The following is a 26,621-nucleotide window of genomic DNA, read 5'->3' on the forward strand; positions in this document are numbered from 1 at the left end:
ACTTGCTTTATTTCACTTACAATACAGCACACAATACAGAAAAAAGTGTAAGACCAAAAGCTGTCGTTCTTACAGCAAATTGTTCTCAAAAGATATTTTAAATTATGATAAGAACTGCATGGGCTAGCAACTCATATTCTTTCATCTCCAGGAAACTGACAAATGTTTCAAGGTTTTCATTTGTTTCATGAATCTGTCCTTTTCAAGATTTACCCTTATGTTTATGAATCATGCCCCTTAAGTAGACAAACTTGTCAAATACACACACCGCTATTATTCAGCGTGATCTAGGGAAATAAAAGAAAGGTCAAGATTAGATATCTGCTTGATTGTAATATGAGGACTATGTTTTAGTGTGACCACGTAATAGGTAACATCATTCTCATTGCGCTTCGTCGGTACTCATTTACTCTGAGGGGTCACTGCAAAGAGAGAGATAATAGGGCAACTAAATACATTTACATATAAAACTTTTATTGAAAAAAGAAATACAGAGTGTCATCGAATAAAAATATTTATATATAAAATGAAATTGTGTATATTAAAACACTTACAGAAAAAGTTATTCAGTTTCCTAGTTATTAAACACACAACATAATGTACAACATGTTTTTGATCAACCCTTCAGCGTTTGCTATGATAATATTTTCAAACACTTATTTAGGCCATGGAAACAACCGCAGACCCGTCGGACACATGGAACACTACCAGCTGAGCGTTCCAGGCAGGTACTTGTCTACGAGGCTCTGATAGTACGGCTTGAGCGCGTCTATGTCTGGCCTCTCGTCGCTCTTCGTGTACAGATCGTACTTGCTGCAACAGACGACAAAGAAAAGTTGCTTGGTGAACACGGAGCATTACCTTCCACATAGTATCAGTCATTCAGGTGACATGTAGTCATTCATTCAAACATGGTAAGAATTATTATGCTTAAATTCAAGTATTACTTTCTTGGATGGAACGCTGAAGAGGTTTTTTTCTCATTAAATGTCTGGATATCTGCTTGAATTTCGTAATGAAATGTCAGTACAAAGAGGACAATCCGTCCTACGTTAAACATCATATTTTTTAACAATAATTGAGGTGGACAGGGCTCATTCGAGAAAATTTTTCACACAAGTAACACGTCATTTAACGTCACATTCCCCCAGCCCCCTCCTCCCCCTGCCAGTGTCATCTGAAGAAATCTAAATGAAATAATAGTGGAAATGCGTTGTTTTTTCCTTTGAACTAAGTATTACATTTACAATCCTGTATAACGCAAGTAAATTTCTTAATCTTTTTCCAGTGCTCAATACTAGACTAGGAAGCAATACATTTTCATTTAAGGTAATTCCTTTGAATGCTTCTAGTGAAAGCGGAATGAACTGTAGCATTGATGTAGCTGTGTTATATGTTTCACTGAGTGAGAAGAATGAATAAATGAAATTTCTTTTCCTAGTTTAATAGTGGGCCCTGTCCACCTCAATTATTGTTAATAAATGTGATGTTTGAAGTAGGACGGATTGTCCTCTTTGTTAGACGAAGTGCTTGACGAATAGCACACTGAGGACACCTTATTGGGAGAAGGGAGATGTTGTTGCGAAATTCATTAATGTATCTATAGAATAACTTACTTCAGTGCACAGAACACAGTATGACGAATGCATTACGTGCAGGTCAGGAAGCGAAGTAATATAAAATTTAGTACGTGACATCACATTAATCAGTCGAAAACTGTCATCTCAAGCAATAATTTGTTGTGAAACGATTCTTATCAGAGCAAGAGCAGACACACGTTACTTACTTGAACACCTTAACCCACTTGAGGGTTTCCATATCCTCCTCGTTGCAGAGGTGCATGTATTCCCCGTTGGTGTACCACGGGTAGAAGGAGTGGAAGCGTATGATTCTGTGCGCTATTTCTGGCAGCTTGGAGCCGTTATGCCTGAGAGCGTGGTAAAGGTACTCGTCATGGCCCCACGACATCAGCACGTTGTTCAGTCCACAGTGCGGTTTGTACATGCCGTACTTGGTGCTGCAAAAGACAACAAATGATAAGCAGATCAGATTGTGCTCAAAAGACAAGTTCACTGAAGATTTTAAGGTTTTCGTTAGGTTTCTCTGGAAACAAAGAAACCACATTTCTTAAATTACTCGGTAACAATGAACATAAAATGACTCAACATTGAGGTTACGCAGTTGTACACTGCAGTGAACGATGAAACACCTGAATGTTGGCCCGCACCTCGTGGTCGTGCGGTAGCGTTCTCGCTTCCCACGCCCGGGTTCCCGGGTTCGACTCCCGGCGGGGTCAGGGATTTTCTCTGCCTCGTGATGGCTGGGTGTTGTGTGATGTCCTTAGGTTAGTTAGGTTTAAGTAGTTCTAAGTTCTAGGGGACTGATGACCATAGCTGTTAAGTCCCACGTGCTCAGAGCCATTTTTGAACCTGAATGTTTTCGCTATTCATGAGACCTTGTTATTCAGATCATGTACCTAGCAGATAAATAATTCTAGAAAATTTAGCACATCTTTGTTCAATGACATATGCTTGAGAAGCACATGTCAGTCCGACATTTAGCATAGACCTTCATGAAAACGAATTCTGGAAATTGTGCATAAGACACGTCTGCTACGAATAGGTCACATTTCATTGATGCATGGTATCCACTCGAGTAGAAGCTTCACCAATATGCGCCACTCAGGTCTCAGTATACAATACTCTATCTGATCGTGCTTTATATTCCAGCAACAGTCTAGTTTGCTAGCTAATCTACTTCAACAGATGGTCAGAGAAATTAAATATGTTTTTCACTTGCTTTCGAAGAGAAACCTTTCATTGAAACGAACTTATTATTTTGTAATCCGGATGATTCCATATCTAATTTCTGTTCTTACACAGATATGAGACGTGCACTTATGTTGTAATATTAGTAATGTGATCACACACTAACAGGATGATTAAATGGTTCAAATGGCTGTGAGCACTATGGGACTTAACATCTGAGGTTATCAGTCCCCTAGAACGTAGAACTACTTAAACCTAACTAACCTAAGGACATCACACACATCCATGCCCGAGGCACGATTCGAACCTGCGACCGTAGCGGTCGCGCGGTTTCAGACTGAAGCGCCTAGAACCGCTCGGCCACACCGGCCGGCCAACAGGATAATTCAGCTGCCCCCAACTACAATAAATTTCCTACAAAAACGTCCTGTTCAGTTTCCCCATTAGGTTAATAGTTTGTGTGTAACGAGCGAGAGAATATGAAAACCTTGTGCGTGGTTTTTGAAGGCGTTGCTGGTAGCATAAAACCCATAGTTAGGGCCAGCTGACTCTTACTTTATATAGTCAAGGGTGTGACCTACTTGCGATACTCATGACACTCATTTCAGTGTTCACACAAACATTTTTTCGTTATTTGTGATATACACGTTAGTACACATACATACAGAAGTGTTTAACCCACGTATTTACACAAATGTGTACATTGCTAGTGCCGGCCGGAGTGGACGTGCGGTTCTAGGCGCTACGGTCTGGAACCGAGCGACCGCTACGGTCGCAGGTTCGAATCCTGCCTCGGGCATGGATGTGTGTGAAGTCCTTAGGTTAGTTAGGTTTAATTAGTTCTAAGTTCTAGGCGACTGATGACCTCAGAAATTAAGTCGCATAGTGCTCAGAGCCATTTGAACCATTTTTTAAGATTGCTGGTGACAGCCTTGATGCTCATTTTGTGGGAATATTTCCCGTAAGTTCCAATGCCTCTTTACAAAAGGAGGCTGTGAAGACGGGAAAAGCGCACGTCTCGTGAAATAATGACACCCCAAGCAAATCCATGAACACTGTTGCAGGGGTAGGTGTAATGCATATTTGTATATCGAGGAGGCCATTAACCTTAACAGCTCTATGGCTCATAAAATTTTATGAGCGTGTAGGTTCTGAAAGCCGTCAGAAATATAAATGTTATTCTCGAATGCTTATAGCAGGAAGATTTTTGGCATTCCCTCGTTTTTGGCGTCATTCAAGACCGATGAAAATTGCAGACTATTAGATTAATTGGCTAAAAACTTCAAGCCATGTAATCAAAAGAAAGTGTGGTCGTATAGTGAAATTTTGCAGGCCACTAGCGGAGAGAAGACATATCGATCCACTTCTGCTGTATGGCATCGTTCTTACTAAACCTGGTATGCGAAACTTCAAGTTCTGCTGTAAACCTACACATAGGTTGCATGTGCCATTTTCAGATGCTGTAATCTCAAATACCCAGCATGACTGCCACATTTCGCCAACTTGTCAACGCGACATTCATCACCTAATAATGATATGCACTAAATCATAGCAGGAAGAGTTCATCCACTAGGAATTTGATGGAAGAAAATTATTAATAGAAATGCAATATTAGAGTTCGTGAATATTTTGTAATGGAGAGGTGTTGTATTATTTTAAATACTTCCGCCTCATGAACGAAAAGTTTACTTTGGTGCGGAGGTCTGTGCGTTTCAATGATCCAGTGTGCGGAGCTATGCTCCTGGTAGGGTAAACCAGATCAGACAAAGAAGACGACGCTTCCTTTTTGGGAGTCAATGGGCGGCAACCAGATGGGTCTTTAGCTAAGTCTGACATTGCTTCCACTTACTTGAGTCAAATTTACTCTGTTTTTTTTTTCTGTCGGACTCTCTGGGCCACTTCATGTTTCCTTTCGGTATAAGGTTCCGGGGGCAACCCAATAACGGTTATTCTACGAATTAAAGTATCCACTTACCTGGAACCTCGATACGTCCGAAAAGAAATTCGTCCGTAAAGATCAGTTTCTCCGTCATGAGCCCTATTAAAAATACATGCACAGAATCGTAATCTTTTTGCAGGATCACCAAGTTTAAATTCTTGCACTGCAGTTGTTTTACATGGCTGTAGCCATCTGAACTGATTTCCTAGGAGACCTTTCCAGAGCATGCCAAATGTTACCCATTGTACGTCATTGTACATGCTTCCCGTCAAGAAAACTTCACGTCTCACCAAATTTTTTCATCGTTCGATGATACATACACCGATTAGGAACTTGAACATCAGGAAATTCCTTTTGAAATAATCTCCTTAATTCAGCGCGCTGATTCTGTACGTGTGTGTGTGTGTGTGTGTGTGTGTGTGTGTGTATCATACATCATTACTCTCTAGCGAATAGAATACTTGTATTTCAACATTTCACTTGAAACAGTTTCACACAATACATCGCATTGTCGTCTAACAAATACGTACTACCCGCGGAAGATTTCTGTACAAAGAAATGCCTCGCAGCGGAAGGGGAATAATATACTCCCCCCCCCCCCCCCCCCCAGCACCGCCGCCGGCTACCATGTAGCAGTCATTACAGAAACCATAAAGAATTTGAAAGGTACGAAAAGTCTAAAGAGATTGCCTGATGTTATACAGTAGAGCGGCATCTGAGCATGTAGTGAAGTGGCTGTTTTGATAGACAAAAAATGGGAAGATAAATGTGCTATTTGCACTAGTAAACGAAAGGATCATCACAGTGAGACTGAAATTTGATATAGAACATCTAAGAGTTATACGATCCTACGCTCCAGAAGAAGTATAGAAGGAAGAAACAGATCTGTACTACGAAGACTTGCAGTAACATATAGGTAAAATAAAAGATTGTCATGTCATCTTGGTGGGAGCTCTGAATGTGAAATAGGAAAAGAACCCAAACACCAGTTGATCGGCAGCAATGGAAAAGACACCATTAACAACAATGGAATAAAACTGAGAGAATTTGTTGCCTTTAATGTACCGAAAGTAACCAATATACTTTTTTTAAAAGAAACATGTATAAATACAAACGGTCTACACGAACACAAAATCCAGCTACAAGGGTGATGGAGACACAAGTAGTCAGGGGCATAATAGTGAGAGTTGACCAGTATCTTGTTAAATCAAAGAACCTGGTATGAGGAAGATGAACTATACAGAACAAGAGGAAAAATGAAAGGGACCCAAACTTTTAAAGTACATCTACATCAAGAAAAGAGTTTAAGGAATATATATATCAATGCAGGCTAAACAATTCTCCAAAAATTTTTTTTCAAGCGAAAATCTAACTGACGAATGGACAAACATTAAAAATACCATAATACGGATCACTAAACAAGAAATTTGGTGAAAAATCGAACACGAATCTAAAAAGGGGACATAAGATTTGGAACGAAGAATTAGAACAAGTCATTTAAAGCAACATCGAGTTCTTGCAGGAACAAACTGGGAAAGCTAAAGAAAAATATAATGAAATCCGAAATGTAGCCTAAAAAATAGTAGATCGTCATGTAATACACTTTTTGCAGCACTGATACTTCCAACTTATCACCTTCTCAATCTACCTAACAAAAAACAATTTTTGTAGATTTTATTACGTGCCGAAATACATAGGACTTTTAGCTGCTATTTATTTATTCCAAGGAAATTCGATTTCCTTGAAGCTGTATTTTTTATTTCATTTTGATGTACAATCAATTTCAAGACAACTTTGTTTCGTCTTCAGGTACCTGGTCTACATGATGCACACATGTGACATCTACATTGCATTCAACTTGTACCTAGAGATATTAGTTGGGTATTCATCAATTAAAATGCATACATTCATGTAGTCAACTACAATAATTAGAGAAAATAATAGAAGGTATATTTATGCAAAATATTGCAGGTTGTATAAAATACTGCTAACGGGATATCCAAGTGACAACCTGTCTCCGATGCACACGTCTAAATGTATACGAAATTCTTGGATGGGATTCTAACTGGGAGCGCCAGTCAGAATGTTTTGTATTATTATTATTATTATTGCCAATTTCTGAAGACCAGCATGTAGTATTTAGTCATTGCGAGGTATTTTGAAAGGAATTTGGCTAAAAAAGTAGAAGAAAGTCATTAATGTAAACGACGTACTTGTATCGTGGGTCCTTGCCGTCCGGGTTGTCGACGAAGCTGGTGTCCCTGTAGACGATGGAGTCGGCCCAGGCGCAGCCCACTGGGAAAGTATCGCCTACAACGGCCCACTGAGGCTCATCGTAGAACGCCATGAACTGAAACGGAAGAAACACTTTAGTTTTCCAGAAGACGAACCGTAAATGCTAGTTACCGAGGTCCTGCTCAAGCGAGGTTCAATGTAGTGTTAACCAATCCTGCTCCAAAGCTCCCAGACCTCCGTGTTCACCAATCCTGTCCTAAAGCCCTCAGACCACAGTACAAAAAAAATTTTAAATCGTATCTCACAATTTTTAATCGTACATCTTTTTAGAAGAATATAGTGATTGCTCTCCGTCAGTTGCAAGATTAAAAAATTACCTCCAGTCTGGTCATGAAGCAAATGCGATAACGATAATTTTGCGCAGGTGAGATGGAACACTTGTATCAGCCTTTTCACGACACGTGCCACTGCGGAGATCATAATCATCAAAGTATAAAAACTCTAAGTAACAAAGAAGATTCTGTATAACAAATTGTACGATCCTTGATCATAGTCTGAATACACCATTCAGATTTGTTGATCCACATAGTATTCTGCAAGTTGTTAATACACTATTAACAAGAATTTTTTTCCTTTGCAGTTTTTACGAAACTGTTTTCCTCAGAATTCTCAGTACAGACTGACCTGCAGTAGGTTACGAGTCCCATTTTCTTCAAGAACTTTCTTTTTTCCAGTTTCTCTCCTGTTTTCTCCCTTATCTCTTCTTCTTTGTTCTCCCTTATCCCTCCCCCTACACAATTAACTAATGGCTAGATCATATATCACCTGTAGCACTCAGTAACTTAATGAAAAACCGTTCGACAGGTCGGTTCGTAAATGGAAGTCCCTCATGTTTAATGAAAGATATCTTTCTTTATACACTAAGTCGATTTACTATGGAGGATTCGTTGTTGTTGTTGTTACGACAGTGGTCGTCTTCAGCCCTAGGACTGTTTCGATTCAGCCTTCCTTGCTAGTCTACTCTGTACAAGACTCCTCATCTCTGCATAGTGATACAAACCGACATTCATTTCAATCTGCTTACTACAGTGAAGCATTGGTCTCAGTATACAGTCTTTACAGACCTCAGATGCTTCCATCATCAAATTGAGTACTTTATGATATCGCTGGATGTGTGTCATCTACCACTCCTTCTTTTAGTCAAGTTGTGGCATAAATTTCATTTCTCTCCGATTCGAACCAGCATCACTGGAGGATGACATCTTTCTAAACTGCGTTCCCTCCTCTAAGAATGGCATAAGGCTAAAAACAGAAGGCTTTCGCTAATCTTTAATGGAATAAAATGTTAGCTGTTCTAAGACACAGTGGTATCAATTGCAAGGGTTGAAAGGAAATCCATTGTATCTATGCGAAGCAGGCTGGAATAATTAATACTGATAGACCGGTGCAAGAGTTTAAAATCAGGAAATGTGTTGCTCATTGCCACCATTCATATTAGTTTGTATACTGAAGATCCAATATAAGACGTAAAAGATTATATTTATATGTGAAGTTTTTTTCCCCAGGAAATCAGAGTGATACGGTTCGATGACTCCATAGACGTGATTGCTGAAAGTGAATAGGAACGTGAGCTGGCTGTTGGCTACAAACGCACATAAAGAAAACGTAAATTAAAATATTGGTGTGTCTGTGCAGGAGACAGACATGATGGATGGTTAAATGTTAATATTGGACAGGACACTAAAGATAAGAGGTTTTAGCATTGAAAGTTGCCTCTCACAATGCTAACTTTCAGAAACGGATATTTCTAGATCGCAGATATACTGAATAATTTCTGTGGTAAGCAATCAGTGATCTTTGTACTATCAGGATATCGAACTCCAGCTTGTCTGAAGGTTCCGACCGAAGGAGCCTGTATTTCGTTCCTTACTTAATTATAACATGATCGCCACGAAATGTCACTAGAACGTAAAATGAGAACACTTTGCGATTCTGCTCCCACATCAGCCTATTCATAGCATACTGACGTAAAAGTCTGTGGCAGAAATAGGTAAAGAACCCTGGTCATGTGTATGATTTTATCCAAAAAAATCCATTGAAAGGAGAGCGGGCCCCTTACATCACTGGGAACTGGCCTTATGAAACGGCATGGGAGAAGTTTAATCTGCTTACGTCTTCGTGTGGGTGCGTTTCGGGTCAGAAGCGCTGCTATGGTTGAGTAATGTGTTAAGTCGCTTTGAGGACAGTGTCTGCTGATTATTCACAGATTTCGTGTTATAAATGTTTGTTCAGATTCTGACTCGCATCGCGTAGCATGGCATAATATAAACTGCAGCATTTACGGATTTTTAACGTTCATTGCCCTATATTCAAAATAGGCGTTTGTTGTTAGGTGAGACGATCAGTTTTCGAGGCATGGTACAAAACCGGGTTTACGTTAATTCACCCAAATAATAGCACTTTGAATTCATCACACCCACGTCTAGTAAAATGTTTTCATTATTTTCTAATGAATGTGCTGGAGAGTTTCTTTGAAGTTGGGAAAATAGAAGACGAGGTACTGGCAGAAGTAAAACTGACAGCATGAGTCGTGAGTCGTGCTTAGGTAGCTGAGTCAGGAGAGCACTTCCTGGCGAAAGGCAGAAGTTCCGAGTTCAAGTCTCCGTCCGAAACGCAGTTTCAACCTTCGAGCAAGTTTGATATGGAATTGTTGTTGTTCATTTCTTTCCCCTGTGTTGATCTCTTATATCGCATTTTTCACGCACTCACGGTTGTGTTCTTTGTTGCAGCTCTGACTCTGCTTTAGATGAAATAATAAATACTTGAATCCAGATGTATGGGACTTATTCCTAATCCCGAGTCACTGTTTAAACATTCGATCATTTTCACGTTAGCGTGTGCACTTTGCAGCCTGCATCCAGATACCACATGCAACTTTACAGACTTTCTGCCTTCAGTACGTATTTCCGTTTTAGAGAGCCGCTATTATAATCAGTGCACACATTTCTCAAAATCGAAATACGCAGTACGCTTGGGCCATTTCTTTTCAGGTCAGAAGGTAAGTCTCTATCTGGAGATTCAGAGAGAGCTGGTGTACTTCACTTCATGCACTACGTGACTGCTGTGTGTACTTAATGTTCAGATTTGAAAATTCAGAAGGTTATATCAACAGACTGAGCCATGCATAATCACTGAACGTAACTTTCCTACAAAGTTGGCTGCTTACACGCTCGAGGAACAGGATAATGAACTTATCACAAGTTAGTGCCTTCATAGGATTTATTCAAATGTTCATTGATACCCACTACTCTTTCGTTGCACAAAGTAAGTTATGCATATCCTACAGTATATTCTAGTCGTTTTATAATATCAATTCGTGGGTCTCAACTTTATAAAGAAGAAAGCGTTTATTGAGGACTTATCTGAGGATACGTATTTGTACGTACTCCGAATAAGTAGCAAAAGGTAGGCAGCTGAAAATATCGAAAAAATGTAGATCTTAAGGCAAAAGAAATGGTATTCATGAATAGCCATGGGTTCAGAATGTCGACAGTGGTTAAGACTGAAATGAAGTTATCAAAAGTTTTTGAAATTTGTGTTATAGCAGACTGATGGATCGAATGAGTAAGGATTCAACAATTCAACAGGAAAAAGTACGTACGAGGGCGTGCTCAAAAGTAAACCCTCCGGACTTTTTAAATAAAACAAACGTTATTAACATTCTGCACCTTTGTTCTTCATGTCTACATAATTAGCTGCCCTCTGCTGCTAGAACTCTCAAAACTGAAGCGTGTAACACGGTGATGTAACTATGTCAGCACGTGAGAAATAGCGCGCGAGTATGGAGTTGAGGATTGGAAGAGTTCGCCCACACGTGGGGGATTCTCTCCTTCAGCATGACAATGCTAGGCCCACAAGAGTGCCTCAGCATCTGCAAGAATCCCAAGCTTTGGGTTCAATGTCCCCGACTATCCTCCATACTCCCTATTTGGCCGCATCCGATTTTCATCAGTTCCCGAAACTTGAAGAATACCTGCAAGAGCTACACATTGATAGTGATGAAGCGGTGCAATCAGAGACCAGGCTGTGCCTCCATCAACAAAGTCAGACATTCACAGTAACGGTATCAACGAAAGGATCTATCGTTGGGAAAAATGTGTTCATCGCCAGGGTGACTATGTAGATAAATGAAGAATAAAGAAGTAGAATGTTAAAGACGTTTGGTTCTTTTAAAGCTTTAAGAGTATTTACATAAAAAATTCGGAGGCACTGCTTTGCAGTACGTCCTCACAAGAAAGAAGACATTGCGTCTCAGAGCTAGGTAGCTTGGTTGCTTATTTGACACGAACAAAAATGGTTCAAATGGCTCTAAGCACTATGGGACTTAACATCTGAGGTCATCAGTCCCCTGGACTTAGAAATATTTAAAGCTAACCAACCTTAGGACATCACACACATTCATGCCCGAGGCAGGATTCGAACCTGCGACCGTAGCAGCAGCGCGGTTCCGGACTGAAGTGCCTAGAACCGCTCGGCCACACGGCCGGCAGAAATTGATCTGAGGGATAGCCCTAGTTATGAGTATACGACGTTATGTAATACTGAATGTGACCGAATACTGTAACTAAAAAGAAGGTCGACAGCCGAAAAATTGTTGGTACCTGAAGCAAAAGGCAGTTTTTGTGACACACAGCGCTTGGTGCCTTGTAGGGTCGCAGTTATACATGTGAAGTGCAAGCCGACATTACAGAGTCTCATGTGATTTCGTACAAAACACAAGTAAGCGAGGTAGACACACCTTGCCCAGGTCGTGTATGAGTCCAGTGAGCTGCAGCCACTCGCAGTCCGGGAAGTCCTCGCGGATGCGTTCGGCCGTCTGGTAGGCGTGCACGATGTTGGGCACGTCGACGTCCGGGTCACTCTCGTCCACCAGCTTGTTCAGCGTGTCGAGGGCTTCCAGCACTGGGGCGCGGAACTTGTCGAACTTGCGCCACTTCTCGTGCCGACCTGAGAATCAAAACGGGCTAAGTTCGGCTGTCCCCTTTACCTCGTGCAGTTTTTGCCTTCCGATGGAGATCTGTAGCTCTGATAAAGTCTCTGTTCCAATGCAACACAATAACGAAGAAATAAGTAAAGTTACCTTATTACCTTACCAAGTGATTTTCCAACATCGGATGTCCCTAGTGCTAATACGCTACGCCAAAAGTTCGCTGGAGCTTACAGGTGAATGAAGTTATGAAGGCTATAAGAGGTACATATAAGGTGCCATTGTGACCTAGCAAAGCACAGTAACCGGTTTAGTACGACGGAGTACAGGGTAGCGCAAAATACGTGTTGAAGAGCAATTCTACACTGTTTAACTGTATGACGCAAACAGCTTCGTTGTAATATTATTGTGTTGCAGCTCTGGGAGTTCTATAGCTAAGGGAACGACGTCTCATTTCATGTATCGGAATGGAGGAACTAACATTGGAACAGCGTTTGTTGAACGCACAAAATTCTGGACATACCGCTGCCGGTGAGACGCGCATTGAACAGCACACTCATCCAAGAACAGTACCATCGCGGAATAACCACTTCCCGGTGAGGTTACAGTACAGAACTGAAGTTAAAATTCAAGCATCCTCTGGTACAGAGTCTGTGTGATGTTCTGACTGTTTTTAACGTGTTTTTGAGTTGTTTTGAAAAGACCAGATCCGAATGTGAAGGGACAGTCAGCAGGACGACCAGCCTCAGTTGTAACACTGGAGAATGTGGAACAGGTGAGAACCTTGTACAACAAGGAGCCCACTACACAAAAAGACACTCTGCACAGCGATTCAGGACGTCACGACGGTCTCTCCAGAGGATAATCAAAGAGAAACTTAACCTTTTCCCTCAAAAAATTCAGTGGTGCCAACCTTTGAAGGTTATGTAGTGGAGCAGCGATATTCTTTTGCAAATGAGAAGATTGAGGCCTTTGAAAATAGAACAGCCGATTCGGGTCAGATCTGATTGGTGATGAGGCACACTACCATCTCCGTAGGTGCGCCAACAAACAGAACTGGCTCCACGGGGCTACTGTATCTTTAACTCTCAAGCTGCTGCTACATCTCAACAGCAAAATGTAAATGTGTGGGGCGCAATCAGTGCACAAGGCATTACGCGTCCATTTTTATGGAGAGAGCTGCCCCGCGGACAAATACAGCAGGTACTGGAATGCGGATTTGTACCGGCAGCACGACGTGGCCGAGTGGGCCTGAAACTTCTGGTTCATGCTAGATGGAGCATATCCACGCCGTACAACGCCTTCAGTTTCTTTCAGGAGACCTTCAGAGATCCGATCGTCGTCCCGGCCACTTTACAATTCACTGAAAATCATGTGGAATGATCTCCTTATGATCCCGATCTCAACCAGTGGGTTGTTGTTGTTGGTTGGTTTGGGGAAGGAGACCAGACAGCGTGGTCATCGGTCTCATCGGATTAGGGAAGGATTGGGAAGGAAGTCGGCCGTGCCCTTTCAGAGGAACCATCCCGGCATTTGCCTGGAGTGATTTAGGGAAATCACGGAAAACCTAAATTAGGATGGCCGGACGCGGGATTGAACCGTCCTCCTCCCGAACGCGAGTCCAGTGTCTAACCACTGCGCCACCCCGCTCGGTCAACCAGTGGGATTATTTCAAAGATACATCTACAACATTCCAGGGCGTCGGTATTGCAATTTCCAGAGAGATCTGTGAAGTCTAGAATAACGCTTTCCAAAACTTCGGAATTCAGTTCAGGGCTCTATACAATCAATACTACAGAAGGAAAGCACTTTGAAACTTTCTGTATTAAATTTCAGTTTGTCTTCCATAGCATAATATTCTCTCACCCCCATTAAGTTTTATAGTCGACAAAAATTTTTTTAGGTACTTGTGTCGTGAGAGACGCTCGAGTACTTACTCTTGACAAAGTCCACGGTCTGGTGCGTGTGCATGGCGAGGTAGAGCTTGCGCACTCGCTCCTTGACTGGGTCATTCTCGTCGATGGTGTAGTCGCGGAACTGCGAGACGGGCTTCCCTGCGTATAGGGGCTCCGGCCTGAGCAATTCCGAAGGGTCGAGCAGAGGTTGCGGCTGTGAGCAAACGAAAACCAGGGTTAGCGAGGCCGCAACAACCCAACACATACATCACCTGGCGATTACTTCTCGGGGAGCACTTGATCCTCTCATGCACTGAGTGCAAGATACGACGCACGCACAGCAAATACATAACATAAAATTAAAACAATATTTTAATAAACATGACATCTTAATTTACCACGTTTTTAAATCGAAGTTGTTGTTGTTGTGGTCTGGTTTGATGCAGTTCTCCACGCTACTCTATCCTGTGCACGCTTCTTCATCTCCCAGTACTTACTGCAACCTACATCCTTCTGAATCTGTTTAGTGTATTCATCTCTTGGTCTCCCTCTACGATTTTTACCCTCCCCACTGCCCTCCAATACTAAATTGGTGATCCCTTGATGCCTCTGAATATGCCCTACCAACCGATCCCTTCTTCTAGTCAAGATGCGCCACAAATTTCTCTTCTCTCCAATTCTATTCAATACTTCCTCATCAGTTATGTGATCTACCCACCTAATCTTCAGCATTCTTCTGTAGCACCACATTTCGAAAGCTTCTATTCTCTCTTGTCTAAAATATTTATCGTCCACTTTTCACTTCCATACATGGCTACATTCCATACAAATACTTTCAGAAACGACTTCCTAATACTTAAATCGATACTCGATGTTAACAAATTTCTCTTCTTCAGAAACGCTTTCCTTGCCATTGCCAGTCTACATTTTATATCCTCTCTACTTCGACCATCGTCAGTTATTTTGGTCCCCAAATATCAAAACTCATTTACTACTTTAAGTGTCTCATTTCCTAATCTAATTCCCGCAGCATCACCCGATTTAATTCGACTACAGTCCATTATCCTCGTTTTCCTTTTGTTGATGTTCATCTTATATCCTCCTTTTAAGACACTGTTCATTCCGTTCACCTGCTCTTCGAGGTCCTTTGCTGTCTCTGGCAGAATTACAATGTCATCGGCGAACCTCAAAGTTTTTATTTCTTCTACATGGATTTTAATTCCTACTCCGAATTTTTCTTTTGCTTCCCTTACTACTTGCTCAATATACAGATTGAATAACATCGGAGATAGGCTACAAACATGTCTCACTCCCTTCCCAACCACTTCTTCCCCTTCATGCCCTTCGACTCTTACAACTGCCATCTGGTTTCTGTACAAATTGTAAATCCCCTTTCGCTCCCTGTATTTTACCCCTGCCACCTTCAGAATTTGAAAAACAGTATTCCAGTCAATATTGTCAAAAGCTTTCTCTAAGTCTACAAATGCGAGAAGCGTAGGTTTGCTTTTCCTTAATCTATTTTCTAAGATAGGTCGTAGGGTCAGTATTGCCTCAGGTGTTCCAACATTTCTACGGAGTGCAAACTGATATTCCCCAAGGTCGGCTTCTACCAGTTTTTCCATTCGTCTGTAAAGAATTCGTGTTAGTGATCATTTAAATCGGAGTAAAAAGTGTAAAATAATTTCTTCAATCCCCATACAGATTCCTATCCTCACACAGCCGGCCCGAAATTTTCTTTTATTCTGAATTTTTAAAAATTATGAAAATACACCCAATGAAAAAAAGGCGGAAACGGCGCACCAAAAACCAAACGTGATGGAAATCTGTAGTTCTGATGTACATGTGCAGATCCACAAATCACTACAGTTTCAGAAAAAATGGATGATTTATTCAAGGGAAAGAGTTACCCGGAGACGCCGCGGATAGCGGTGGGATATCAACCTGACTCTTATCCACTATACGACGTGACAGCTACGAGTGATGTTCTGGGGTGTCACTTCTTTGTATAGCAGGACCCCTTTGGTTGTCGTTCATGTCACTCTTGTAGGACAGCGGTACGTCGACGATACCGTACGGTTCAAATGGTTCAAATGGCTCTGAGCACTATGGGACTTAACATCTATGGTCATCAGTCCCCTAGAACTTAGAACTTCTTAAACCTAACTAACCTAAGGACATCACACAACACCCAGCCATCACGAGGCAGAGAAAATCCCTGACCCCGCCGGGAATCGAACCCGGGAACCCGGGCGTGGGAAGCGAGAACGCTACCGCACGACCGATATCGTACGTCCCGTTTTGTTGCTCTTCATGGTAAGCCTTTCTCGGCTTACATTTGAGCAAGATAATACCCACACACACTGCGAGAGTTTCTACTGCTTCTCTTTGTGCTTGCCGAGCCTTACCTTGGCCAGAAAGGTCGCTCGATCACTTCCCAATCGAGAAAGTTTGTAGCATTGTGGACAACGCCCTCTAACCAGCTAGGGATTTTGAAGTGTCAATTGAACAGAATTGGCACGATAACCCTCTGGAAGACATCCAACAATTCTATCAGTAATGCCAAGCCGAATAACTGCTTGCATAATAGCCAGAGGTAGAGCAACGTTTCATTGACTTCCTGAATTTGTGAAACTTTTCCTCTTGAATAAATCATTCAATTTTTCTGAAATTGTAATCATTTCTTCGTCTGTACATGTACATGACATCTACGGATATCCTTCCCATTCGGATAATACGTTCGTGTTGCGTCTTTTTTTATCTTTGACCGTACTTACAAGATTTAAAAGAAAAACGCGGGGCGCATAAATACATAACAATAATGAGATGAACTATTCATGTATCAGTTAGGTACTAGATGGGCCACAAGCTTTTTCTTTTCGTTTTTATAGCTATTACAAATGAAAATGAAATGTCGTGCGATTAGGGCCTCCCGTTGGGTACACCGTTCGCCTGGTGCAACTCTTTCGATTCGACGCCACTTCGGCGACTTGGGGATGAAAGTATGATGATTAAGACAACACAACACCCACTCCCCGAGCGGAGAAAATCTCCAACCCAGCCGGAATCGAATCCGGGTCCTTAGGATTGATACGCTGTCGAAATGACCACTCAGCTAACGGGGGCGGACGCTATTACAAATGCATACAAATTTTCTGGATCGTTTGTGTGAGGTTAGAAATCTGTATGGGGCTGGGAGAAACATTTTATTCTTTTAGTCCGACTTCAAAATGTAATATGTTAAAAATTCATTTTAGTTAAATAGTTATTTTCTGCTTTTTATTTTTTTTATCTGAAACTTTTCAATCGATATCTAAAATTTTGATTAGATTACAACAGAGACATTTGATACATTTCAGATTTATTTCATTACTTTTCACCAGACAGGCAATAAATTGTTTCCCCCTACGTATATCTAGTGAAAAGACACTGGAGTAAAAAACTGGATTCGAGCTCACACAGAGGTTTACCGAAACCGTTATTCTCACAAATCATTTGCGATTGGAACAGACAACAGTCAAAAAGCGAGTTAATATTGCATTGTCATTCAGATCCGAGTATTGTTTAAAATATCAAACGACTGTCTCTTGGAGAAAGTAGTATAAAACCAGCTGCAAATTTTTTACCGAATAGGCACACAGAGAAATAAACAATATCTCTTCTTGTCCCCCTCCCTTCTTCCGGGTGAGCCGTGTTTGTACACTAGCATACCGCCTCAAAAGCTTTCCGATTCTTCTAAGGCCGATTAGTAGGAAAAACAGTACTGTAATGTACGAGTACAGCATTAGTAGTGTGCTACCAGATACACATCGGTTAAATATCTCGGCATAATGCAAAGCCATATGAAATGGAAGGACGGCAGTAGAGAAGAGGAATCGTTGTCTTCAGTTTACTGAGACACTTATGGGAAGTGCGTCTCATCTAAAAAAAGGAGACCTCGTATAGAACACTCGTTCGGCACACTGCGTACTGCTCGAGCATTCGGTTCAAAAATGGTTCAAATGGCTCTGAGTACTATGGGACTTAACATCTGAACTTAGAATTACTTAAGCCTAACTAACCTAAGTACATTACACACATCCATGCCCGAGGCAGGATTCAAACCTGTGACCGTAGCAGTCGAGCGGGTCCGGCCTGAAGCGCCGAGATCAGCATTCGGGATACCAACCAGGTCTAATTGAAGAGAGACATCGCTGCATTCAGAGATGTGCTGTTCGATTTGTTTCTGGTATGTTCGATCAACATTAAGCATATGTTTTGTGAACTCAGATGGGAATGACTGGGGAGATTTTCACTAAAAGCTATTAAGAAAATTTAGAGAACCTGTAACACCACAGCTCTTATGCTGTATGGATTTATTTATTTATTTATTTTTTTTTTTTTTTTGCTTTATTTAATGTTACATTGTTGATCGTCTGTAAATGTGTTTGAATCGATAACATAAAATTGTGTACTCGTTTCTTTGTCAAGCCTTTGATGTCGTGATTTGATTCTATGCAAAGTAGTGTATCTGTAATTTAAAATTCTTTGTCCCATTTGGAGGGAACAAAACTTACTGTATATAAATGTAATTTTGTGTGAATAATTTTTTGTAGAAGTGTCAATATGTGAAAATGTTCTGTCTTATTTAATGTATTTGTTTGCTGTTATGTAAACTGCTGATCCTCACTTAGGGCTCTTAGTTATTTTGTATGTAAACGGTGTAGTGGTTCCCCTCGGGAACGGAACTGTGTAGCGCGCGCAAATTGTGGTTGGCCTAGGTGGAAAAGGTGGAAATGATAGTCAGTCGGGGACGAGCCACCAAACTGTGCACTGCTATGCGAAGTGTGCATATTGTGCTGATTCCGAGAGAGGCTTTTCTTGCTTCTTTCTAAGGCCTCGGATGGATGGATAATTAGCTGGAACTATTCTGGAATTTGTATCTGTCATCGCCACCAAGAAATAACAGAGTCCAGCAATTCAATCTGCGAATCCACCTACCAACATGCAGTTGCCACCACGTTGCGCAATCACTGTAAAGCAATACTATAATGATGTACAGTGAAGGATCAGCTTAATGGATGTGTTATTGTGCTCAAATATAAGGTAATTTATATCTAAATTTATGTACCAACCTTGATTTTCTCCTCATCATAACACCCCTCAGGTTCCTCACCGTTTGAGCTAAAGTGATATCCGAGTGTCCTTACTAAAAGAAGTTAAAGCCTAGAGTTTGCTAATTAATGCCTCTTGAACATAGTGAAGAGAAAGTTAAAGTTAATGTGGCAAGAGGGTGAGTTAAAGTTATTGATGCTTGCTGAAATAATTTTCCTAATAAAACTGCTTATTTAAAGTGTTGTTGCTAACTTCAATATTAAAAGTTCTTAAGACTGAGGCTTATAAGGCAAACGATCACATTATTGTCTGCAGTAAATTCTTAAAGTTGAGTCAGTTCTTGCAATTCGGTCAGTATTGTGTTTCGCTGTAGTAAAAGTGAGAAAGCTGCAGTTGTTGAACATTATATATTCAAGTTTGCTAAGTGTTTGTGTATCTTGTGTATTATAAGTGCACGTTAATAGTAATGGTATACAGACCATTCACTTTATGTAAACCTGAAAGTAATTGGGTGTTTCGGTATCTCTTATAATTTTTGCAAATAGTTTGTGCTGCTCCAGTTGTTAGCTTCAATCTTAAAACGTATGTGCGTCAGAGTTCATTGCACTCGTGTGTGGCTAAGTCTAGGTTGTGTTTGTCCATTATAGTTACTTATACCTACTTTCATAAACGAGAACATTAATCTTTCTCTTGCCTAATTAGGCTGGCGACCGTTTCCCTTATTCTGTAAACAATATAGCTAGGCAAAATTTTGTTTGTTACTATTCCAATATGTACGTAATTTTGACTTTCATTTCCGATAAGCCACTTCCGTTAGGAACAACACGGCCAACATAACAAAATTCCTCTCAGAGGGTAACACTGCTCTGTTGCTTTATACCATAATTGCTATAACAAAATAATTCTGTTTTGCAAACTGCCTCCAGTTTTGAGGTTAAGATATAGCAGTAGCAGAAAGGAGTGTTATAAACCAACATTTGAAACTAACTTCAGGACAATTCTATTCCCGCCAACGTACACTGCGCGTTAGGACCACGAAGATAAGAGAAATTACGGCTTGTACGGAGCCATGACGTTTTTCCCGCGCGCCCTTTGCGACTGGAACAGAAAAGGAAAAGTTTGGTAGCGGTGCAAAGTATCCTCTGCCAAGCACCAGACGGTGGCTTGTGGGGTACGTAGGTAGCTGTAGATGTAGATGTACCCGCACAACACGCATGTCAGCTGAGACGTCAGGCGTCACCAACCTTTTTCACGGCCGCTCCTGACGCTACCCGCAGACGGACAAGAATGCGAGTTGGTATTGCATCCAGTTCTTAGCCTAAAATTTATAGTCTTTCTCTAATAAGACAGATTAAAATCAGCTGCAAAACTTTTACCGAACAGACGGACAAGAAAGCGACCTAATACAAACGTGGCAGAAAAAGGCATTCATTCATGCAAGACGACTTTTTGACGCTTACGGAAACGTTATCTGCAGTAAGTTTGGATAACTTCCTGACGAAAGTTTTTTTGCCAACTATTAAGTCAATAATCAGCTAAAAGTTTTTTGTGTTTTATTTCATGAACGATCTACGGCAACCACCGATGGCTTGTACAGAAGACATGTGCATAGTTCAAATAGAAAGAAGTATAGCAGTTAGGAAAGCCTGATAAATCTAGTCTACAAGATTCCACCATTACTAACTTGTCCACATCTAAATCTACATGACTACTCTCCAAGTCACATTTCAGTGCATGGCAGAGGGGCCCTAGAAGCACTTTCAGACTGTTTGTCGACCGTTCCAATTTCGAGTAGCGCTTGAGAAAAATGAAGTAATTTACGTGAGATTACCCCTATTTTATTACAGTGGTCATTTCTGCCTATGTTGGTAAGGGTCAACAAAATATTTTCACATCTAGAGGACAATCTTGGTGACTGAAATTGTGTGAAAAGAGCTCGCCCCAACGAAAAATGCCTTTGCTCTAATGACTGCCACCACAACTAGCGTATCACATCCATGACACTCCCCTAGTTCGTGGTGATACACAACGAACTACCCTTCTATGAACTTTTTGGGTGTCCTCCGTCAATCTCCTCTGTTAACGATACTGTTCCCGTCAAGCAGAACTCCAGACAACTGTACTGTAGCCTGTCTCATTAGTAAATTTGTTGCATCTTCCAAGAGTTTTGCGAACAAAACATTATTTTTCGGTCTTCTTTCCCGTTATGTTTTCTATGTGATGATTCCAGGCTCATTTGTTCGTAATTGTAAACACCTCGTATGTAGCTGAAAACAATTAAATTTTTATCATTTAACTGTCACATGAATCGTTTATAGACCAGGAACAGAAAGGACCTGTGCTGCTTCATAGGGGAACCATAGATATCACTTCTGTTTACTGGATGACTTCCTGTCATCTACTTCGAACTGTGAGCTTTCTGACAGGATATCAGGAAGCCAGTCGCACAACTGAAGCGACAGTCCACAGATATGGAATTCGATTACAACTCTCTTATGAGGGACGTACCAAAAGCCCCTGAAAATCTGCAAAGATGGAATCAGCTTGAGATTTTCCGTCGAGCATTTACTACTTATCCATTATCACTAACTTCCCTACCGGAACTTTCCACGTATTTTGGGGCCAATGTGTTTTGTTTGGGGTAGGCAGTTAAGAGAAATCTTTACAATGTATCATTTTAAGTATGCTCTATTATTCCAAGTCGATGTTCGAGAGCTACAGAGAATTAACGATAGCTCCGTATCTATCGGTTGCGTGAAAATTGGTACGTAACCTCTGAGTCCTTTCAGAACTATCCGCACATCATTTTATTTTGCATTAACTGTATCAGCATATTCTTTAAGTCCTCCGGCGGCTGCGAACTAATCTCGTGGTTTCACTCAAAATTATGATCTGCAGATTTTCGATCGTGTGGGTGCCAGAATTACTTAGAGCGTACGTTAAATTTGCTTTGATGGGTGTTCGTGGTACGTACTGAAATACCGATATACATCGGTTTTTTTTCTGCATGGAATGTGACGATGTATCTGCATTGGGTGGATAACTATGGCAATTACTTGTGAAGTGCAGTGTTCAGCTGAATTTGCGTTATAACCAACATTACTATACATATTAAGGGTGAAAAGATGGCTCAAAATGAAACCTGCTCCTGTGAAACAGTACAAAGGGAGCTACGAATATGGTTGGACTGACTACATGCAACATACAGGCAATGTCTATAGGCAGGAAAGATATTAACGTGGTGTGACGCTAGGTTGTGTAGACTCCAGGAACTAGCTGATCGTCTACGCAGATTCTAGAAGTGTATAAAATACGTAGAAGTGTATAAAATACGTACTTGTAAACATATTGAGACATGAAATAACGAATTAACGAACTGAGTACAATGCGAAACGAACCCAGACGATTATACATTTTGCGAGTTCAGTCGGAGGTACGAACAGTTAACAGATGATGAGAAAATAACTAGGGTGAGAATGAAAATATGTGAAAAGTGATTGTATGGGCAGCAAGAGGAATTTGCTTATGAAGGCGAAGGAAGTGTATTTCTATCATAACTGCGAACGGCACACACCTGTCGAGGTGGAGGAACAGAAAATGATTGTACAAGAAAGTAAATCTGTCCATCATTGCAGTAAATGATAATATGTTGATATATGAGGTAAACCAGCCAAGAACTACAAGCTAATTTCTGCACAGAAATTCAATTTATTACATCAAACGGATATTCAGCAGAGATCTTCTTTCGAAATGATCATCAGTAGAAAAGTTGGAAACTTATTTGTTGTTGTTATTAGTTATCGATACTACCAGGCCCATCTAACTACCAAAAAGTCCATGTTTATATTATAAAACAAATTATCAGATTCCTTAATTAGTTGCATTGACAAACATGAATAATCTGGAACCATTCACTTTACGTTATCAACATAATTCATCTTTATACTTGAACGTAATGTGGCTATACAACATTATCAGTTTTCTATCAGATAATATTTGGCACAATAAAAAATCATCCTTATTGTTAGGTTAAGTGAACTTTTCAAAAAAGTGGTGAATATAATTGATCCTGTCTTGCATCGCAGCTATCATTTCTTTTCAACGATGGCAAACGGTTAGCAAATAAATTCGTTGAAGAATTTACATATCATGCACCTTCAATTAAGCGTTCCTGTCTCTTCAGAAATTTATATACAAGAGCCACGCGGTCTCGGACGAGCATGATTGAGAATGACACATTCTTGTGATGACATCCTTCTCTTCAAATTAAGTTATTTATCATTTATGCTCAGTTATCATCCAAATGACGTTATACGAATAAAAAAATTGTTTCTTCTTACTCAGTTTTCATGTACATATAACCTCATAAGCGTTGAAGATGAACCCCGCTTACTAATTCCTAAATGTTTGGTATATTTAAGAACGGTGTTTGCGTCGTAAACCTGCAGAATTAAATACACATGTCGTTCCTTGCTACTTTACATGTCAGTATTTGTCTGACCAATTGGATTGCGCAAGCAGATAGTCTTCTAATCCATGATTCAACTAAACCGAATCATGTGTGTCCCGTAACAAATTTTTTTGGCGGAAGGGGGAGGGGAGAAAGTTTAGTTACACTATTGAAAAAATTATTTTATAAGCTGTTAGCAAGTATATCTTCACGATATATAGGGATGCTAACATCAATGCCTCAGTTTTCTTCCTGCTTACGTAACTAATGTTTAGGGTACAGGTTTTAATATGTATCTTATCATTTTATATTTACAGTGTTCCACAATAGCTGCAGTTGTTTATAGGCTGGCGACACGAAAAGGTAGAGTCTATATTTAGCTCGCAGTTTTTACAATTTTTTATGTGTTGTTGAGCATTGAGTCTTACACAAGGTCAAGCGTTGCTAGAGGAAGTTATTGAGTAGGCGAATCACTTTGTATCCTGGTTGTTCCTCGAACACAGAACGAGAGTCGTATTGGGTAACTTCGTCCATAGAGTTTAGTTATCGTATTATGTAACTATTAGTCATTTGCGGAACTAATGGTTCAAATGGCTCTGAGCACTATGGGACTTAACATCTGTGGCCATCAGTCCCCTAGAACTTAGAACTACTTAAACCTAACTAACCTAAGGACATCACACACATCCATGCCCGAGGCAGGATTCGAACCTGCGACCGTAGCAGTCGCGTGGTTCCGGACTGTGTTTGCGGAACTCAGTTCATATGATTTCTTGCTTTACAGTACAGTTATTCTACTACCTAGCACTATTACTGAGCGTGGAATTTCACCTCACCCTCTCGCTTCTCCCATCGACGACGACCTTTAGTATCTACCATCGTTACCACAGGTGCAAACATCAAGATTCGATTGTTAGGTTCATAGCTTCCGAATATAGTACATTTAAACAGCATTAAGCTTTGAAAGGCCTACAACAATATCTTCACTAAAGTAACTCCACTCAAGACGTAAATGCGACGGAATCTTGAAAATTTCCGCTTCAGAAGTGTAAGAATATGTCGTTACAAATTATTGAGGAGAATTCTTGCTCCTCCAGCTCTTTAGTGTCTTAAACTAGGTACTGCAAAATAATTTAGCAGACAGCTATACATCTATAAAGACTATTGTGAAGCCAGTAAATTTACGCAATAGATCGACCATGGAAAATATGGAATCATTTATATGATTTGCTGCTACTGAGCCGTTTTAATAAATATCTGAAAAGAGAGGAAACAAGATGAGTGATTGTATGGTTTGTCGATGGCAAAGTCATTAGCTACGAAGCACAAGCATGCACTGGTCATTGCTGGGACAACAATAGCGTACGGTCTTTTTGAAGATACCGTCCAAGAAGGGACCTGAGTTGTCGAGTTGAAACCCACGCGAATGCCCGGATGGCGGACTGTGTATTGTATCCCACATCTGGCCGTGAGAGCTCCGGTGCTCAGTAAATGCGCTGTGTACTCACCAGGGGCACTGCGGCGGCCATGTTGCTGAAGAGCGGGACTGCAGACAGTCGTTGACGATCAGTAGCTGCGTCTGTGGCGCTAGGACGAGTCGCAGGGTCTCCACTATTTATTCGGTGTAATTATCGTTTAGTTTCGCCAAGGTCACGACACCCGACAATGGCGAATGTCATGTGAGATTGCGTCAGAAACGTTTTTCGCCGTCTATTGACCCCCCACTGTGCAAAAGTGCTGTCTGTACTTACTGATAAGGTTACGAAGCCTATTAATGTAGTTAGCAGTACTGCCGGCTAATGAAGAAAATAAAAGCGAACGCAGTATCAAAACAGCTGTGTGATTACATTGAAGAGTTTCTAAAAACAGAACAAGAATCAACGTAGAGAAATCTACGGACGTAATAGTAACTTGGGGGTACCTCAGGGTGGTATTATAGGACCATTACATTTCACATTACATATAAATAACCTGGTGGATTTCGGTGAAAATCCCAGGAGGCATTTCGTAAATGATGCTTTTGGATACAAATGAGTCGCAATGCTGGGACATAGTAACGAAATGCACGAAGATCTCCAGAGCATCGACAAATTGACAATTGACGCTCGAAGTAAACAAATGTATTACACATAAATAAGCGGAAAGACCCATTATTGTATGATTACACCATTTCAGAGTAATCACCAGAAGCAGTCATATCCACAAAATAAACAGGAATAGCGTATGGAGCGATCTAAAGTGGAACGATCATATCAAAATTATATTGGGTAACGCAGATGGTAGACTGAGATTCATGGCGAGAATCCTCAGGAAGTGTAGTCCATCCAAAAAGGAAGTATCCCGCGAAACACTCCTTAGATCAATACTGAAAAACTGCTAATCATTTCTGGAAACCGCGTAGGACAAGATCGATAGAAGAAAATGTAAAAATTCAAACAAGAGCAGCACATTTCATTACAGTTGCATTTAGTAAATGAAACTGCATCGGTGTATAAAATTCAGTTATTGAGTCTTTGTCTGCAGTACTTTGAGAAGCTTTTTGTTGTGAACTTCAAACAGAGATGATTCTTGGCTGTCTGTCAGTGTGTGCTTCTCTTCTTCCACCGTCTACCTCACACCTGCCTTTATGGGCTACTTAAGCTTGTCGATGTCACTGCGAGGATGAACTGTATATTGAACTTCATGTGTCTGACATTGTGTCAGCTGTTGCGGGGGATCTGAATTGTTATATTATTCTTAAAAACCAGGTTTGCCAAGATCGCTTGTAAATTATTTTGGCGATTTCAACATATATGTGCTGTATCTTGTAACTTCCGGTGATTTGTTACAAGATTCGATGATGAGAGCACATATCTCTCGAAACCGGTAATCAGAAGAAAAATTTACAAGCGGTGTTGGCGAACCTGGTTTTTGAGAGTTGTATGTCGAGTTGTCACAAGAGTTTTCGTGTTTTCCAGTCCACATTATTCAGCTTTACTTGTGTCCATTTCACTATGCCTATAATATATCTGATACAGAAAGTAACAACACATTTTTTTCATATGTTTTCAATGTTAATTTCGATCACTTGATTAATTGTTAAATCATTAGGCGGGAACTATATATGTAATTTCCCCTTTTTAGCTTCATTCCAAAGGACTGGCTAGTATTACGTCCATTTATTGACAGGAATATGTATCACCGATTCATTTAGTTGCATTTGGGACGTTTCATTTACAAACAATTGAATAAAAAATCACAAAATATATAGCATTTT

The 26,621-nt window shown here is 40.6% G+C and overlaps 1 protein-coding gene across 2 annotated transcripts; it reads right to left on the minus strand.

Moving 5' to 3' along the window:
- Positions 1-313: 313 nt before the first annotated feature.
- LOC124619924 (inositol oxygenase-like) lies at positions 314-25,024 on the minus strand. Of its 2 annotated transcripts, XR_006980165.1 has the most exons (8): positions 24,874-25,024; positions 13,867-14,038; positions 11,741-11,949; positions 6,921-7,057; positions 1,787-2,017; positions 634-813; positions 439-473; positions 314-386 (listed from the first exon to the last, which is right to left on the minus strand). XR_006980165.1 is itself a non-coding variant. In XM_047146567.1 (6 exons), exons 1-6 carry the CDS (start codon positions 24,892-24,894, stop codon positions 705-707), a joined length of 879 nt encoding a protein of 292 aa, XP_047002523.1. In that variant the 5' UTR covers positions 24,895-25,024; the 3' UTR covers positions 499-704. The 2 variants fall into 2 exon arrangements, 1 of the variants encoding a protein (XP_047002523.1); XM_047146567.1 differs by lacking the exons at positions 314-386; positions 439-473 and having other exon boundaries at positions 499-813.
- Between the last annotated feature and the right edge of the window lie 1,597 nt (positions 25,025-26,621).

Source organism: Schistocerca americana, chromosome 6 (genome assembly GCF_021461395.2).
Source record: "Schistocerca americana isolate TAMUIC-IGC-003095 chromosome 6, iqSchAmer2.1, whole genome shotgun sequence".
NCBI lineage: Eukaryota > Metazoa > Arthropoda > Insecta > Orthoptera > Acrididae > Schistocerca > Schistocerca americana.

Coding starts and splice junctions, on each gene's coding strand:
- LOC124619924 (XM_047146567.1), bottom strand. CDS start 24,894: ATGGCCGCCGCAGTGCCCCTG. Junction 14,039..24,873: donor TGGCCGCCGCAGTGCCCCTG/GTGAGTACACAG, acceptor GTTTGCTCACAG/CCGCAACCTCTGCTCGACCC. Junction 11,950..13,866: donor GACCGTGGACTTTGTCAAGA/GTAAGTACTCGA, acceptor TTTGATTCTCAG/GTCGGCACGAGAAGTGGCGC.